The sequence below is a fragment of the Callorhinchus milii genome, unplaced genomic scaffold (genome assembly GCF_018977255.1).
Source record: "Callorhinchus milii isolate IMCB2004 unplaced genomic scaffold, IMCB_Cmil_1.0 Scaffold10, whole genome shotgun sequence".
Classification (NCBI taxonomy): Eukaryota; Metazoa; Chordata; class Chondrichthyes; order Chimaeriformes; family Callorhinchidae; genus Callorhinchus; species Callorhinchus milii.
In genome coordinates this window covers 1,766,514-1,785,243 of record NW_024704751.1, presented here as the reverse complement: position 1 = coordinate 1,785,243, position 18,730 = coordinate 1,766,514, and the positions used below count along the sequence as shown (strand labels likewise).

At 46.9% G+C, this 18,730-nt stretch overlaps 1 protein-coding gene across 1 annotated transcript in view; it reads left to right on the top strand.

The window, feature by feature from the left end:
* The first annotated feature begins 1,020 nt into the window (after positions 1-1,020).
* Positions 1,021-18,730, top strand: part of gdpd1 (glycerophosphodiester phosphodiesterase domain containing 1) — a 29,874-nt gene continuing 12,164 nt past the window's right edge. Inside the window, exons 1-4 of the mRNA XM_042338719.1 lie at positions 1,021-1,171; positions 10,990-11,032; positions 16,262-16,397; positions 16,601-16,646. Coding sequence (XP_042194653.1) covers positions 1,036-1,171; positions 10,990-11,032; positions 16,262-16,397; positions 16,601-16,646 — 361 coding nt within the window. The 5' untranslated portion in view covers positions 1,021-1,035. The remainder of the gene's footprint in view (positions 1,172-10,989; positions 11,033-16,261; positions 16,398-16,600; positions 16,647-18,730) is intronic.

Below are 18,730 nucleotides of genomic sequence, written 5' to 3'. Positions count from 1 at the left end.
GCCAATAATAATACCTCGAAAAAAAAACAATAATTGGTCATTTTCAATCCACGACTGTTTGTGGGACATTGCTGTGCGCAATTGGCTGCCACGTTTCGCCCACAAATATACAGTCAATTCGCTTTACAGTGTATTCTGTGAAGCGCTTTGAGACGCTGTCCAGGGTGGGCGCTATATAAATCCAAGTAGTCCTGTAGCTCAGTGGTTAGAGCACTCGCTTTGCAAGTGAGAGACCTGAGTTCAATTCCAGGCAGAGGGCGAAACCTCGGGCAAGTTTCCTTACTCCACACAGAGCCTAATAATAATCCTCCAAAACAATACAATAATAAATTGGTCATTTTCAATCTACGACTGTTTGTGGGACATTGCTGTGCACAATTGGCTGCCGCGTTCGCCCACAAATATACAGTCAATTCACTTTACGGTATATTCTGTGAAGCGCTTTGGGACGTCGAGAAGACGTGAAAAGCGCTATATCAAATGCGAGGATTATTATTATTAGTAGTAATAATAATAATAATAATCCTTGCATTTGATATAGCGCTTTTCACGTCGGGAGGACGTCCCAAAGCGCTTCACAGAACACACTGTAAAGTAGTAGTAGTAGTTGTTGTGACATCGCCTTCTGTTACAGAGACCACACACGTGCCCTGGTCTCCAATCACGTGACCGCATTGTCGGGTCTGGGGCACATGCGCAGTGCGTTTCGCGAGCAGGAGGGGGAGAAAGGAAAAAAAACGGCCCCTTCGGCGCAGGCGCGGCAGCCCAGCGGCGCGCATGCGCCCTCGTCTCGCTGTGGAGGTGCGGGAGACGAGCCGCGCAGGCGCCGTGAGGCTGTTCGTCTGTCAGTTCAGTTCAGTCAGTGACAGAGACTGCGGATACGAGAAGAAAAACAAAACGGCGGTTAGCGGGACAGCCGGTGCTCTCCCCGCACCGAGTGTCCGGCTGTAGTTATTTAGTCCCCCCCCCCCACCCCCCCTCAGGTCTCCTCACGGCGAGCGCTGTCTGTCACCTGCGGGGCGGGCGGGCGGCGCAATGTCAGCCGCTCTTTATATCCTCTCGACCATCGGCGGTTACGTGGTGACCACCACTCTGCTCTTGAAGTGCCCGTCTCTGCTCCACAGCAAAAAGAAGCAGAGCTTCAAGTGCCGACACATCTCGCACCGGGGAGGTGAGTGAGTGAGAGAGAGAGAGAGCAGCGCGCGGGCGGGCGGGCGGGAGGGGCGGTTGCGGCAGCGGCGGCCAGACATTAAAATACGTTTTTGTAGCCCAATTCCCGCTCAATACGAGCCCAAAAGTAGCCCAACAACTGGGCTATGGGCAGAATGGCCCAATTTAGGTCATTGTTTTTTTTTCCCCCCAAAAAAACTGATCAAACGTTTTCGAAAAAAAGGTGGTGGGGCGGGAGGGGGGGAGGGGGGGGGGAGACGTTTCATAGGTTTAGTTTTTTTTTAAATTGAAAGAGTTAAAACGTTAGCCACCAGGTCAAAGCCGCCGCTTACGATGCAACACACGAAAGCCGCCCAATTGGGCGTGAACCCGCCCCAACCCGACCACATTGGCTTAGTGGGTGGGGGGTGAAGGGAGGTCTCGCGGAGTCACACGGATGGGGGGAGAGCCTTTGTAAAGACTACACTCACCCACACAGCCACCCCCCCCCCTCACACACACACCCACACACCCACACACACCCCCACACAGCCACCCCCCCACACACACACACAGCCACCCACACAGCCACCCCCACACAGCCACCCACACACACAACCACACACACACAGCCCTCCCCCCTCACACACACAACCACACACACACAGCCACCCACACAGCCACCCCCCCTCACACACACACACACAGCCACCCACCCACCCCCACACAGCCACCCCCCCCACACACACAACCACACACACACAGCCCTCCCCCTCACACACACAACCACACACACACAGCCACCCACACAGCCACCCCCCTCACACACACACACACAGCCACCCACCCACCCCCACACAGCCACCCCCCCCACACACACAACCACACACACACAGCCCTCCCCCCTCACACACACAACCACACACACACAGCCACCCACACAGCCACCCCCCCTCACACACACACACACAGCCACCCACCCACCCCCACACAGCCACCCCCCCCCACACACACAACCACACACACACAGCCCTCCCCCCTCACACACAACCACACACACACAGCCACCCACCCACACACACAGCCACACCCCCTCACACACACAGCGCCCCCCTCACACACACAACCACACACACACACACACACAGCCACACCCCCTCACACACACAGCGCCCCCCCTCACACACACACACACAGCCACATACACACAGCCACACCCCCTCACACACACAGCCACACACACACACAGCCACACACACACACAGCCACCCCCCCACACACACACAGCCACCCCCCACACACACACAGCCACCCCCCCACACACACACACAGCCACCCCCCCACACACACAGCCACCACCCCCCACACACACAGCCACCCCCCCCACACACACAGCCACCCCCCCACACACACACAGCCACCCCCCCACACACACACAACACAGCCACCCCCACACACACACAGCCACCCCCACACACACACAGCCACCCCCCCCCACACACACAGCCACACACACACAACCACAGCCACCCCCCACACACACACACAGCCACCCCCCCACACACACAGCCACCCCCCCCACACACACACACATCCACAGCCACACACACACACCCACAGCCACACCTGAAAAATAAAGCGCTGGTGCAGTCGGTGACGCCGCTTATTCGCCGGCCCGTGGTTGTGGTCGTTGTAGATTGTGCTTGGGGCGACCCTGCTGCTGATGAGGGGAGTTCATTTCCTTCTCTCCCTCCCACCTCTCCCTCCCCTCGTGTTTTTATTTGGCGTGAGCGACACCGAAGCTTTCAAATGAAACGGGCCTCCGCGACTCCCATCCATTCCGTATCTCCCCTTCTCCATCAGCGCACAAAACACACCAATTGGTTCATAAAAGATGAAGCGATCCAGGCATCAGCAGTTCAAGCCATGGACAAGCAGGCTCTGGGTTGGTTAACCTTCACATATAGTGAAGGACTCCTTCAGGGTGGGCGAGGAGGCCATTCAGATTTCCGCAGATGTGCTCCACGATGGATTCCACCCAAATTATTAATCTTGATTAAATCAGACGTTAGCCATTACCTCATAGGTAATCGCAGGTAAACATAAGGCTCTGCGAAATGTCTTCTGACCTGTTAATGTTAAACCAGCAGGTTCTGCAGATTTCTAGGCTGGCACTGCAGATCATGTTCAGGCGCCACTCAAATTATTTCATAGTCTGCACAGCACAGGAACCAATGCATCAATGGTTGCAATCGTCATACAATGTAATGGTTGGTTTTCTCCAATACAGATCACATTCTGTATAATAATAATAATCCTTGCATTTGATATAGCGCTTTTCACGTCGGGAGGACATCCCAAAGCGCTTCACAGAACACACTGTAAAGTGAATTGACTGTATATTTGTGGGCGAACGCGGCAGCCAATTGCGCACAGCAATGTCCCACAAACAGTCGTAGATTGAAAATGACCAATTTATTATTGTTTTGTTTTGGAGGGATTATTATTAGGCTCTGTGTGGAGTAAGGAAACTTGCCCAAGGTTTCGCCCTCTGCCTGGAACTGAACTCAGGTCTCTCACTTGCAAAGCGAGTGCTCTAACCACTGAGCCACAGGACTCCACATGTCTCCACATGTATGTCTTTTGCCTGGCTCTACTGTCTGCGCTATTAAAATAGGTAGGTCACAGTGCTCAACAGGATGAGCACTGGAGCTAATATAGAATATTACAGTACAGAAGTGGCCATTTGGCTCATTGTGCCTGTGCTGGCTCTTTGAAAGCTACCCAATCAGACCCACTTCCATGCTCTTTCCCCTGTGTTCTGTGAAGCGCTTCGGGACGTCCTCCCGACGTGAAAAGCGCTATATCAAATGCAAGGATTATTATTATTATTATCCTTGCAAAATTTTTCTCTTCAAGTTCCTATCCAATTCCTTTTTGAAAGTTGGTATTGAATTTGTTTCCACCACCCTTTCAGGCGGTGGTGGAAAGCAAGACTTGCTCCACTTCTCATACATGGGTAGAAGAGTAATGGGGGACATAACGTCAGCAACAACTTGGATTTATATAGCGCCCTCCATGCCGGACGGCGTCTCAGAGCGCTTCAGATGATGTTGAGATAAGATGATCTTCAGATTAGATGATGTTCAAGTTAATTAAGTTAGCCGTAAGGCTGAATGGAGGGGAAGAAATCTAGCTGGCTGTCACACAACCCAAGAATTACACAGCATGGAAACAACAACTTGCGTTTATATATTGCTCTTTACATGCAGGATCGTGTCTCGGAGCGCTGTGAAACAAAGCATTCGATGCAAATTTATGTGGCAGCTTGGTTCAGTTGATAGCACTCTTGCCTGTGAGGCAGAAGGTTGTGTGTCCCCACAAAGGGATTTTGAACTCATATAGTCTAGGCTGACACTCCAGTGCATTGCTGGGGCAAGTGCTGCAATGTTGGAAGTTCTATCCTTTCGAGGAGATGTTTTGAACCCAAATCCCATTCAGATGGACATTGAAGATGCCATGGTACTCAAAAAGAGGAGGGAGTTTTTTCAGTGTCATGGCAAACAGTCCCACAATAAAATGGTTGCTCACTTTGTCGCTGTTTGTCGGACATTGTTATGTGCAAATTGGCTGCTGCATTGATCTACAAAATACAATCATTCCACTTTACATCTTGCTAAGCTCTTTGCAAGGTGTAAGGTAATGTGTTATGTTTGGATTTTTTCCTGATGTTGGCTCTATCAAATGTAAAGGTTATTATTTCTTAACCAATTTGTGTCACTGTTTGTTTATACTCCACATGAGTATCTACCCTTCCTAATCTCCTCTCCCACACCCCTCTATTCCCTTCTCCACATCTGTCACATCTGCATACAATTGTTTTACTGTAACTAGCTTGCAAACAGCAAAGCCTCGTCATATCTGGCTGAGGTCAGCAGAAATGAAGGAAGAATTATCCATTAACTGTATGATTTCAGCAGTTTTCAGCTGCTTTTGTTCTGAATGGGTTTTTAATCTGTTCCCAGCCCCATCCAGAAAAGTGCATTGTTATAAGATTATTTAACTCTCTGAGACCCAATCAATCTTATCAGTGTACAGTTATACCCTACTTACTGTAACTGGCGAATTATCCTGCCTCCGAGAAGACAGACAAAGGAAAAACTTGACAGAGGTCTGGGAGAAGACCACCCACCTCCCTGGGTGCAAGACAAATGCAAAGATTACTATTAATTGAGTCCAGTGTCCCAGCCTCAACCAAAAAGGTAACCTGTTTGAGTAGTTAATTACCTTCTGGGGAAAGAAACATTTCCAGGTGTCCGTCTTGAAAATGCCCTTTGCAACTGTAAACCTATGTCCTCTTGTTCTACTGTTTTGATGCATCCTAAAGTATTGTTCTGGATTCACAAATCCAATGTAAAATTTTATTCACTTCTATAAGGTCATCTAAGTCATCTTCTGTCAAGGCTGAAGAGGCCTAGCTTGTTTTATAATAATAATCCTTGCATTTGATATAGCGCTTTTCACGTCTTCTAGACTTCTCAAAGCGCTTCACAGAATATACTGTAAAGTGAAATGACTGTATATTTGTGGGCGAACGCGGCAGCCAATTGCGCACAGAAATGTCCCACAAACAGTCGTAGATTGAAAATGACCAATTTATTATTGTTTTGGGTTTTGGAGGATTATTATTAGGCTCTGTGTGGAGTAAGGAAACTTGCCCAAGGTTTCGCCCTCTGCCGGGAATTGAACTCAGGTCTCTCGCTTGCAAAGCGAGTGCTCTAACCCCTGAGCTACAGGACTCCACTCACAGCTCATTCCTCTAATACTGGGGATCATCTCCATTGATTTGAGCACTATATAACTGGAGTATGACATCTGGTGATCTGAACTTAACTGATTTAGCAATACTTATAACCAAGCATCCTGTTTCCTTATTTGTTTTGGCATATCGAGCGATGTGTCAACTAACAGTCCTAGATCTCTTTAAGCTTCCCCCTTCGCAAAGTCTAACCTATCCATAGAGTACGTGTGTTTCCTATTCTTATTTCTTCATGTATTACCTTGCATTTATCTATATTAAACTTCATTTGCCAGTTATCAGCCTGTGTGCATACCCAATCAAGCTCTTTCAGCCTCCTCTGATTCCACAGCTTCCCCTACTTGGTGTAATTTGCAAATGTAACTTTCTTATACTGGGTCTGCAGTTCATGAATATATGCACGGAACAGGAGGAGTCCCAGTTTTGACCCCAGAGGCACCCCATTTAATATCTCTCCCCATTTTGACCGAGCTCCCCTAACAAACACCATCTGCTTCCTCCCCTTCAGCCAATTCTGAATCCATGTCCATGTCTTGCTCTTGATACCTAATGACCACAATTTGTGAAGGAGACTTCCTTGTGGTCTTTGACAAACGCCTTTTAGAAGTCTAGATATACTGCATCATATGGCTTCATGCAGTCATTTCAGGCTGCTGTCTCTTCAAAAAGTCTGAGGTTGGGCAAAGGAGACCCCCCCCCCCCCTTTCTAAACCCATGTTCACTGTCATTTACTAATTTTGTAAAGATAATTTTCCGCTTACTTTCTGATGTTTGATTTTGGAATTTTTTCAATTATTGAGGTGAGGCTAATGGGCTTGTAGTTACCAGATATAGTTCTGTCACCTTTTTGAATAAGGGAACATCTGCTTTCTTCCAATACAGTGGAACTAAACCAATGGAAGGTGTCCATCTGATGTCCTGTTTGATCCTTGCTCCAGCTTCATACGCCTTGTCCAGTTTGAGAGCATGAGCAGATGGTTTCCTGAGCGCCTCCCATCATTGCTTTGTAATCAATTGCTGCAAGTTGTGAGCAGCCTGGATTGATGAGCCCATCTCTTTTTTTAAAAAAATCAGTTTCATTCTCTTACACCTTGTGCGGGAACAGGCTCCATGTAGATCAGGGAAAAGTTGATTGTTTTCTCCTCCCCCCCCCCCCCCACCCCCACCCGGAGTTCATACAAAGCGATATTTGCATCTGTCTATACCAGCGGGAAATGTGTCACTTCTTTTTTCCCTCTCTAGATCTGTGCTGCTATTTGAGTTCCTGTTGCAAGTTCCTTAAAAATTGCTGAACACAATCTATACAAACATTGATGTTGTGATGAGAATGAATTGATGGATGGATCGTCCTCCCGACATGCAAAGCGCTATACAAATGTCATTTTGTATTGTATTGAGATAGTTGGGAGAAGCTGCATACAGGAATACTGGAGGGTTGAGTGGGCCATTGTTTGGGCATAGGAGCAAACTCGTTGCCTCTAGGGAAAAGCCTGATTGTTGCTGAGATGGGGCGGGGTGAGAAAAGAGGTAACGTCTCACTGGGAGCAGAGGCTTTTGTGAGGAGCCAGCTGATTTCCTGGAAATTTATTTTAAGCATTCAGAGAACAAGTTGAGTGAAATTGATTTGAGTGGAAATTGGTGCTGCAGAACCGAAAGCTTGGTGGTAATTTGACACCCATTTCTTTTATTCCCCCCCCCCCCAACTAAGTTCCTGATCTTGGATCCACCTTAAGGAGCTGATTTGAGCATGTGTTATGTATCTTACATAACATGAAGGAGCAGGAGTAGGCCATTCGGCCCTTCGAGCCGAATGGCCTACTCCAGCTAATACCATAACCCTGCCTTATCCGCATATCCCTTAATCTCTTTTGCAATAAGAAGTCTATCTATCTCAGTCTTGAATATGTTCAAGACTGAGCATCAACAGCCCTTTGGGGTAGTGAGTTCCATACATTCACTGCCCTTTGAGTGAAGAAGTTCTTCCTCAACTCAGTGCGAAAGGGCTGCCTCTGATTTTAAGGTTGTGACCCCTGGTTTTAGTTTCTCCAACAGGGGAAACAATCTCCCACTATCTACTCTATCATGCCCTTTGATGATCTTATAGTTTTCTATAAGATCCCCTCTAATTCTTCTATATTCTAGAGAATATAGGCCCAAATTGGTCAGCCTATCCTCGTAACTCATCCCCTTCATCCCTGGCACTAACCGAGTAAATCTACGCTGCACCCCCTCCAAGGCAAGTACATCCTTCCTTAAATAAGGAGACCAACACTGCTCACAGTATTCCAGGTGTGGTCTCACAGGGCCCTATACAGTTGCAGCGAGACTTCCCTACTCTTATACTCTAATCCTTTCATAATGAATGCTAACATACCGTTTGCCTTCCTAATTGCTGCTGCACCTGCAGACTAACCTGTGATTGGTGTACAAGGACACCCGAGTCCCTCTGGACGCTAACACATTCCAATCTCTCCCCCTTCTAAAAAATAACCCGCTCTACTGTTTTTGTTCCCGAGGTGGATGACTTTGCACTTCCCTACATTATACTTCATCTGCCACCCACCTGCCCAATCTCCTAACCTATCTTTGTCTTGCTGCATTTTTTTATGTCATCCTCTGTGTTGACACTTCCTCCTAGTATTCCTCTGTGGAGGAATGGGATTTGACACACACAGTGATATTTCAGTATGTGGACGGTTGGACAGTTCTCCCTAGTACTACCCCCCCCCCCCCCCCCCCCCCCCCCCCCCCCCCCCCCACATCACTACCTCCTCGACTGTACGTTGTGCGTGGACCTGGGAGACATTCCAATGATCCGCAGGATTAAATGTTTGTCTTCTCTAAAGCAGATAAGTTCAGTGTCATGGCATTGGAGTGTTGTGACTTGGGCCATTTACTGTATAGTTGATTTATTTTTCTGTGAACTCTGTAACCTATACAAATGTAATCCTCCCGCAAAAGACTCCGTTACTCTCTCACCCCCATCCTCGCCGTACTCGACTGGCTTCCAATCACACAGAGGATACAGTTCCTCACTTTGAAAGCCCTCCATGGCTTTGCTCCCCCCTACCTCTGTGACTTCCAAACCCCCTACCAACCTGGCCACTTCCTCCGCTCAGCAGGCACTGGCCTGCTTCAGGTCTCCCGCCTCGCCCGCCTCACCATTGACGGGCGGGCTTTCAGCCACTCTGTCCCCACCCCCTGGAACTCCATCCTACAGCCTCTCCACCTTACCCCCTCCCTTGCCTGCTTCAAGCCCTATCTCAAGATCCTCCTCGTAGACTGTGCCTCTTTCACTTCCCGCCCTCCACCCTCCCCGATCCCGACCCCCAGCTCAGGTCCAAAACATCCCAACGTGAAAGGCACTACACAAATGTAATTTTATTGTTGTCTTCCCTTCAGCAATGCGGTGCTTGTCTTTATGCACCAGTTTCCAGCTTTCCAGAGAAACGCTCGTTAATATGTTTGTCCTGTTAAAGCTCCTATATACAAAACATTCTCCAGATTTGTAAAGTGAGCTTTTGCTATTCCCCGTAACATAGTGAATTTCCTGGATCTATTCATTGTAACAGGTTCCGCCAGTAACCAACTGACTCAACAATGGATGAGAATGACCTGAGCTTTTTCTTTCCACCCACTCGTGAACTCTGCCAAATCTTATAAGGAATAAGTGGATGGAATGCACCGCCAGACAATAACATGTTTTTAGGATTGAGCTGACAAACTACATGATTTATTGTTATCTGAACCTATCTGGGCCCAGTTTGTGTGTGTGTGTGCGCGCTTATTTGTTTTGTATGTCATTTTATCACCTGTGCTGCCACGTACACTGCTTTTACCTCGAGTGATTGTGGTTGTTTTGGAGGTGCCGGGTTCCTATGGCTGGAGGCAGCAGTAGCACGAGATAAGTGGGAAAGAAACTTGTGGGAATGTGAAGGAAAACAATAAACGTAAAGGCTAACTCAAAACATTGCATATTTGTTCCTCTTGTGTCCCGTTTTCAACATCAAGAACAGGAGAGCAAAACTACTGTTTCCTATACAGTATTAGAGTGTGTTTTTCCCTACCCCCAACCCTCCCCGACTATTGTGTCCACCATGTATATAATATACAGTAAGTATGTTATAGTTTCATTGGACTCTCATTCGAAATAGCTTCTTGATTCTCCTTCTCCTGTGGAGCAGCCTTGACACGTCCTGCTCAGCCTTGTGCGTCTCCTCATTGCATTACTGTTCAACCAAGTATTATTATTATAGAAATATTAGATATCTATGTTTAGAGGCTGCATCAAGTTCCTGTCTATCCAGGCTGGCTCAGTTAGTAGCACTCTCATTTCCAGGTCAGAAGGTTGTTAAGTGCTCCGAGACGACATCTGGCATGAAGGGGGCTACATAAATGCAAGTTGTTGTTGGAACTGACAAATGCAATGCTGGTGAGGGGGGGAAGTGTAGCATTGTCGAAGGTCCCGACGTTCAGATGAGACATTAAACTGAGGTCCCGTCTGCTGATCTAATGGACCTTAAAGATCCCATGGCACTATTTGAAAAGAAAAGGGAATTTTCCTCCCGGTGTCCTGGCCAACAATCACCCCAGATCAAAATAAATGGTCGTTCACTTCATGGCTGTTTGTGGGACATTGCAATGCACTAATTGGCTGCAGCGATCTCCTACAAATACAGTCGCGACACCATATAGGAACCTTTGTGAAGCACTCTGAGACATTCTCGAGGTGCTGTGTCAAATGCAAGGATTGCTATTATCCTCCATTAACTTCTGTGCCCTACATTCTGTTGCCCATCATTCACTGCATAATTTGATCGCTGATTGAAACTTTTTAAAAAAGAAAATCTGTTTGCTGAAATAGTAACGTGGATTGTGCAGCTCAGAGAGGCTCATTGTTTGGGGTACCGGCTCCTGACAAACTAGACCATGGGTCTGCCCATGAGAGCACAAAACTGCGCTCGTAGGTGAAAAATAATCCTCAACCCACTCAGTGAAATTGTTTGCTTCTCTTTTTCCAGGTGCTGGCGAGAACTTGGAGAACACAATGGCAGCTTTTAGACAGTAAGTGTGAGTTGGCTGTGATAACCTTGTGTTGTGTGAATTTGAATCCACGTTGTTCAGGAACACAAAAGTGGCTTATGTAACATCTGCTGTCTCAGAGGTTCAGTGATGCCCTGTCACTATATCAGGGTCGCAATGGGCTAAACAGCCTCCTTTTTTGTTCTTCCACCAGCCTCCCCCACCACAGCTTCATCTCTGTCACTTATGTGGAGCACTTTGAGATGTCCTCCTGACATGAAAGGCATGATGTAAACCTTTATAAACGTACATTGTTGTTGTATTGGAAGGCTGCAGTTTCTGTGGATCTTAAGTTAAGGTCATCGTCTTGTGGAGAGGGAGAGAGGGAGAGGCATTCATCCAGTCACTCCTCAGGTTGAACCCATCCCACCTTCTTCCGCATCGTCCGTCCATTTATCCCCACCCCTATCCCTTCCCTCTATACACCCCACCTCCCCTCCACCAACAAAATAGGATCGGGACACACTGGTGATGATGATGAGGTTAAACAGTAAGCTTTAGATGAGGACAATCCATAATTAGCTTCCAGATATATTGATCGTTCACCTCACAGCTGTTTGTTGGACTTTGGGCTGCCTCGTTCACCTACAAATACACAATTGTTGCACTTCAAAGCACTTGAAGCACAATGAGACATTTTTTTTCCAAAAATCAATTTCTTTCAATTTCAAAGAATGCTCTCCTCTGTAAAGAACTTGGGAATGCTTTTATACATTTATAACTTAGAATCTGTTTGGCTAGTGCTAAACCCAGCTCCACTCTCCCCCACTTCTTCTCCTAATCCCTCCGCATAATTAATCCCTAAACAATCTGAAACCCTTCCATTCAGCAGCATTCGATTATTCTAAAATAATAATCCTTGGATTTGATATAGCTCTCTTCATGTCGGGGGGGATACCTCAAAGCACTTTCCAGGACACATTGTAAAGTGTAGTGATTGCATTTTGTAAGCGAATGCAGCAGCAAATTTGCGCACAGCATTGTCCCACAAACAGCCAGGAGGGCAGTAATGTTTCAACAAAAGTCTGTGCCAGTGTTGACATTCTGTAGCTTTACTGAGTATCATTGCCTGAAACAAGATGAGATATGTCCAAAACAATATTGCTACCTAAACCGACACGGGTAGCTGTCTGCCCGCGAGAGAAATCTGTTGCCCCAGCAGCGGAATGTGTGCCCGGGGTTCGGTGCGTGCCCAGGGGCCTGGGAGCGCGCACTCCCGGGGTCTGTGTGCCTGGGTTGGCAGAGCTCCAGCTTCTTCACAATGTGAGCTGCTGTTTTGCTGGTGCAGCTCGTTGAAGCGGATGCACGTTTTCTTCATTGATCCTGATCCGCTCAGTATGCTGCACAGCCCTCATGAATGTGGTCAGTGCTTTGTTCAGGATCTCTTGCGCAAATGGAAATACAGTGTAGCATTCTGTCAGCCTGTCTCACTTGGAGGCACTATCGCCTCGGAGTCTGAAGACTTGTGGGTTCAAGCCCCAAGTTGTACTCACAGGTTTAGGCTGGGAGTCCATTGCTTTTGTTGGAGGTAACGTCCTCCAAATGAGATGTTAAGCTGATATGACTTCCTGGTACGTTAGGGATGCCGTGACGCTATTTGAAAAGAGAAGCGAGCCTCTCCTGGTGCCCTGGCCAAAAATCTCCAATGATAAAATTGGCTGAGTCTCACATCGTGACTGTTTGTGGAACCAACGTTGCTTTGTGCAAAATTGGCTGCCACATTCGCTTACAAAATACATAGTCACGGTGAATCCTGTAAAGAATTTTGAGACGTTTCGTCTACGTGATAAGCACTGTATCACTGTAGCAAGAATGATTATTAACCAGCACAGACACGATGGGCCGAATGGCCTCCTTCTGTGCTCTATGATTCTATTAAGCTGTTGGTGTACCTCTTCAGAGAGTTCCCAAGCAGGGATCACATTGGCTTTGACCCTGTGAGAGATGAACAGGCTTCGAGCTGCTGCCGACATAGTTGCTCTTGTAGCTGAGAAAGTTCTCTTGACATTCAGTTCATTTGTGGAAGGATTGCTGAGGGTCAGATAAAGAAAATCTGACCCTCTGAAAGCAGCTCAAGCAACAGTAAAACTGGTTAAACCTTGGAGGAATGTTGGGTGTGCAATTAAATAAATTAAGCAATGAGATATTGCAAATTCTGAACAGCAGCAGCACAGTAAATAATTGCCAAGCTGGCTTTCTTGGGAGAGAAACATGTTTGCAATGAATTGTTCCAGTTTTCTGTCCTCACCTGAAGGCTTAGACTCTTGTCAATCCCATGGTGCTGTGGAACCTTCCCAAGTTCCTCACCTATATTTCAGGGCTAGAGCGAGTGAAACAGCAGCGAAACAGGTGATTCAGCCCAAGTAGTCCATGATGGTGTTTTTACTCCATACAAGCCCCCACCTCTCCCATTCCCCTCAGCTAACTCCCTCCATTCCCTTATCCCTCATCTATGCGTCAAGTCTTCTCTTGTTGAAAACCTATCTTCAGCTTGTCTGTGTAATATAGTATATAGTAATCCTTGCGTTTGTCGCAGCACCTTAGCACGTCATCAAGACATCTCAAAGAATTTCACAGGATATGCTGTAAAGTGAAGTAAAAGAAGATTTAGCTTCTCAGCATCTCTGTTTTCAAGCACTTGGTTCATTACCTTCGCTCAATGCTGCTCTGACATGCAGCATGTGGGCCACAGTGGTGGAGAGAATCACTGGGATATTGATGTACCGTGCTATTGCGATCTGGAAGAGGCAATGTTAGACTGTTGGTTTAACAGTGATTATCCAATAATAACCTGAAATTGAGGAGGGGTGGGGGGGGAAACAAAAGGGTGAATCATCCAGGGCATTGATCTCGTGTCTGAACTTCACCCTCTGAGCATACAGCCCAAAATAGAAAGCTTAGTGTTTTATTTAAAAAAAAACAATATTGCAGCTTTGTTTCCAAGTTAGTCATCTGGATTCAGGTAAAGTGAGCTATTTGGTTTCTGAACCCATTATTTAGATGGCAGCTAAAGTCAGGAGTTCACTGTGTCAGCAGTCCTGGTCCTGATCACATGCATAATGTTGGTCAAGTTTCCTTACTCCACACACTTCTGTTTACCTAGCAGTAAGTAGGAACTCGGTTGTTAGTCGATTGGCGGATTGCTTTTCCAGGGGTAATAATTCCTGCAAAAAATAAATAATAAGAATGAATTGGTCACTCAATCCACTACTTGTGGAGTCCTGTAGCTCAGTGGTTAGAGCACTCGCTTTGCAAGCGAGAGACCTGAGTTCAATTCCAGGCAGAGGGCGAAACCTTGGGCAAGTTTCCTTACTCCACACAGAGCCTAATAATAATCCCTCCAAAACAAAAAACAATAATAAATTGGTCATTTTCAATCTACGACTGTTTGTGGGACATTGCTGTACGCAATTGGCTGCCGCGTTCGCCCACAAATATACAGTCAATTCACTTTGCAGTATGTTCTGTGAAGCGCTTTGGGACGTCCTCCCGACGTGAAAAGCGCTATATCAAATGCAAGGATTATTATTATTATTATTATTATTACTGTTTGTGGGACACTGCTGTGCACAATTGGCTGCTGCGTTTCTCCCACAAAATATAGACAATTTACTTTACAATATATTCTGTGAAGTGCTTTGAAACGTCTCGAATACGTGATAAAGAGCTATATCAAATGCAAGGATTATTATTATTCTCTCAAGGGCCTGACAAATGTAGGAAGTGGCTTCAGCTATTTTGCTTAGAGATTGATAGCATTGTACAGTCCAGGAACAAGTAATTTTTTCTGCCTGTTTCGTCTGTCCAGTCTTATCTCTCTCACACTCCTGCTCTCTCCCCATGCCAGGCCCCATGCCCCCTTTGACAGTCCTCCTTTTTCAGGCATTTAATTCCCTTTTAAATTATGAGCTGAACTTGTTGAACAGTGTCACTTGGGTGCATCCTGGTCTTTGAACCCACAATCTTCTGACTCGGAGGCGAGAATGCAAGTGCCTGAGACAACCTAAGTGCCTTGGGATGCCTCCCGATGTGAAAGGCACTATATGAATGTAAATTTGTAGTTTATTATTCCATGATCGGGGATTGCAACCCTAGTGATTAGCTGAGAGCCCTCTTGTGCGCTGAATATATCGTTCTTAGAAGCTGTATTAGATAATACTTTGTCCACATCACCGCTGGTTCAATTTACACAAAGCTATTATCTGGCGTCCAATCTGCTTTTGGCTAGTCTTATTTCAAAGTCTAAACCTGGTGTAGTTACACAGTGGAAATAGAACAGGCTGCTTATTCAGGAATCTGCTATATTGGCCTAATCCTGCTGTTTAGTAGGTGCCAGTCAATAGCACTCTCACCTCTGAGTCAGAGGTTTGTGGGCTCAAGCCCATTTTAGGACTTTAGTCTAGGTTGATGCTCCATGAAGAATGAGTCACATGAACATCCATAATGTGCTGGTTTAAACCCGCTCTGCGCCCAGGAGTATAACACTTGCATACCCTCAAACGCCTAGAATTACCTGTCAGTAATCCTCTCAGGTGAGTGCGAGGTATACGTTGTCTGATTCAAATTCAAAAGTCTTTATTTCTATATAGGGCAGAAGCAAAGCAAGAACACAAGCGTGACCAAAGGGCTTCAGTGTGATTTGTTATGATTACTGCAGTATGGCCGGGTGAGAAACCCAGAATAAAAGCTTCTAATTCACTGTCAAGTGAGCCCAGCTCAAAAGTGCACCCAGGGTGAGAGCAGACTTAGATTTGGCTGCCACATCTCTGCAGTCGGGTAGCCCAATTGCCTTCGCTGTCTACACTCACATGTGAAGTGTCCCACAAACACTCAACCCACGACTGTTTGTGGGATGCTGCTGTGCGCAATTGGCTGTCGCGTTTTGCCCAGAAAATATACAGTCAATTCACTTCACAGCATATTCTGTGAAGCGCTTTTTGATGTCTCGAAGGTGTGATAACGTGCTGTATCAATGCAAGGATTATTATGAGTAGCCACTTGGGCAAGGTCCTGGAAGGCCACCAGCGATTGGGAACATGATTCAAGCACCTTCAGGAGCGGGAGGGAGGGAGGCGGCATACAGCATCGGCAAACCATTGTGTGCTGCAGGTATCTGTTTGATTGCTTTGTTTCCTGTCCATCATGTGAAGGTTGGCCTTTCCCTCCCCTTGCTGGCGCTGAGGCCTGACTCTGTGCCGTTCACTCTTCCAGCGCCGTAGCCTTGGGAACTGACATGTTGGAGCTGGACTGTCACATGACGAAAGACGAGCAAGTGGTGGTGTCGCATGACGACAACCTGAAGAGGGCAACTGGGGTCAACGTGAGCATTGCCGACCTCAAGTTCTCAGTAAGTGTCTTGCCAGCTGGACCACACCGTTGACGTTACCAATTTTCAAGTCATTTAATTTTTTGCCCACAGAATACACACTCCACTTTACAATATATCCTGTGAAGCACTTTGCGACGTCTCAACGACCGGATAAGGTGTTATATCAAATGCAAGGACTATTCAGCGCTGTACCCCTAATGTGACCCATTTTTGCTTTTCAGGAACTACCTCCATACCTTTGGAAGCTGGGCATTTCCTTTCAGAAAGGTGAGAAGGAACAGCCAGTTAGTGATGAATGAATGCACAGCGTGGCTGATTTTGCCCTGAATGAGCTGAGCTTCTGGAACAGTCAAGTCAGTGGCATGCGAATCCCATTGATGCAGGAAACACAAACTTTGCTCCCCCCTATCTCTCCGACCTCCTAAACCTCTACCACCCTGTTTTCTCCTTCCGCTTAGCGGGCTCTGGCCTGCTTCACATCCCCCGCCTTGCTCACTCCCACTATCGGCGGGCAAGCCTTCCGCCACTGCACCCACCCTCTGGAATTCCATCCCACAGTCCCGCCATCTTGCCACCTTCAAGACCCACCTCAAGACTCTCCTCTTCGACCGTGTTTTCGATCTCCCTGCTTCCCCCCCCCCGTCCTCAACCTTCCCTCACCCCGACCCTCAGCTCGGGTCCAAAACTCTGTCTTTCCAGCGCCTTGGGACTTTCTCCCGATGTGAAAGGCGCTAAAAAAAGTAATTTTGTTGTTGTTAAATTCATATAATGGTGTGCAGTTGCAGTTCTTGTTGCAGGCTGAACTACAGACCCAGAAATTCACCATCTGCTGAGCCTGCTAATAACCCCTTATCTGCTAATGTTTTCAGAATGTTGCAGCCTGGAGAGGTTTGCGTTGTTCGATGACGTGCAAGAGGGCCACAGAAACTCTCTGCACAAATTGATTTTCTTCCATTTGTCCCCTTTCGCTTTGCAGTGGAGTCCTGTAGCTCAGTGGTTAGAGCACTCACTTTGCAAGCGAGAGACCTGAGTTCAATTCCAGGCAGGTCAGGGCCAAACCTTGGGCAAGTTTCCTTACTCCACACAGAGCCTAATAACAATCCCTCCAAAACCAAAAACAATAATAAATTGGTCATTTTCAATCTACGACTGTTTGTGGGACACTGCTGTGTGCAATTGGCTGCCGCATTCGCCCACAAATATAGTCAATTCACTTTACAGTATATTCTGTGAAGCACTTTGGGAAATCCTCCTGACGTGAAAAGCGCTATATCAAATGCGAGGATTATTATTATTAGTTTCAGTAGATGCTGCTGAGCTGAATGGCAAAGGGCAATCTCAGGACAAACAGCAACAAGTTTACCTTTACCCAGAAGATAACTAACGACTGGGAACAGGGTTACCAGTGAAGGGTGATTTTTTTTATATAAAAAAAAGCTTGGGATAGGAAGGCAGTAGAGTGGGTTTTCTGTAAGGCTGAGATCAAATGGGTAGCTGAGCCTTTTTCACCCAAACCAAACTGATGATCTTGTGTAATGTATGCAGGCCAGGACTTGGTGACTTTGATGTCTTCCTTTAGTAGAATCATAAATCATAGAACTTTACTGCACAAAAAAGGCCATTCAACCCATTGTGTTTGCTCTCTGAAAAGTTTATCCATTTAGTTCTGCTCCACAATCTTTTGTATTTTTTGCTTTTAGATATTTGCCCAAATCCTTTCAAAGGTTAATGTGGATTCCACTTCTACCACTGTTTTTACCTTGCAGCCATCCCACTGGCTGGAACGGCCGTCACGATTATCACAGATAGCAACTTGCACTTGTGTAGCGCTTTCCTAAAGGAATAATGCCTCAATGTGTTTAGAGATTGACAGCCTGCAAGATGTTTTTTTGAAATAAACATCAGTTCACTAAGTCATGAGAGCTAGTTGATTCCCCATCCTCTCCAAGTCATTCATATCCTATGTTAAAAGTGCCGTGTAAGCTCCACGTCCCCCGACTCACCCGCCCCACCATTGGCAGGAGAGCCTTCAGCCACTCTGCCCCCAACCTCTGGAATTCCATACCCCAATCACTCCGTCTCACCCCCTCCTTAGCCTCTTTCAAGTCCCGCCTCAAAACGCTCCTCTTCAACCATGCCATCGGTCACCCCCCTTCCCCTCCCCTCTCCTCCCCCCTGTTGTTGTTGTTTAATATGATTTGCTCACGCACCTCTCCTTGTCCACTGGTTCCTGTGGAGGAGCCACCTGGAGAGCGGGTTGTCAGGGCTATTCTGGCAGTAACCACAAAAACTACTGCAGCTCTGGATTGCGAGGTAGGATGATGGCTTAGCCTGGATTGCACTGTTCACAG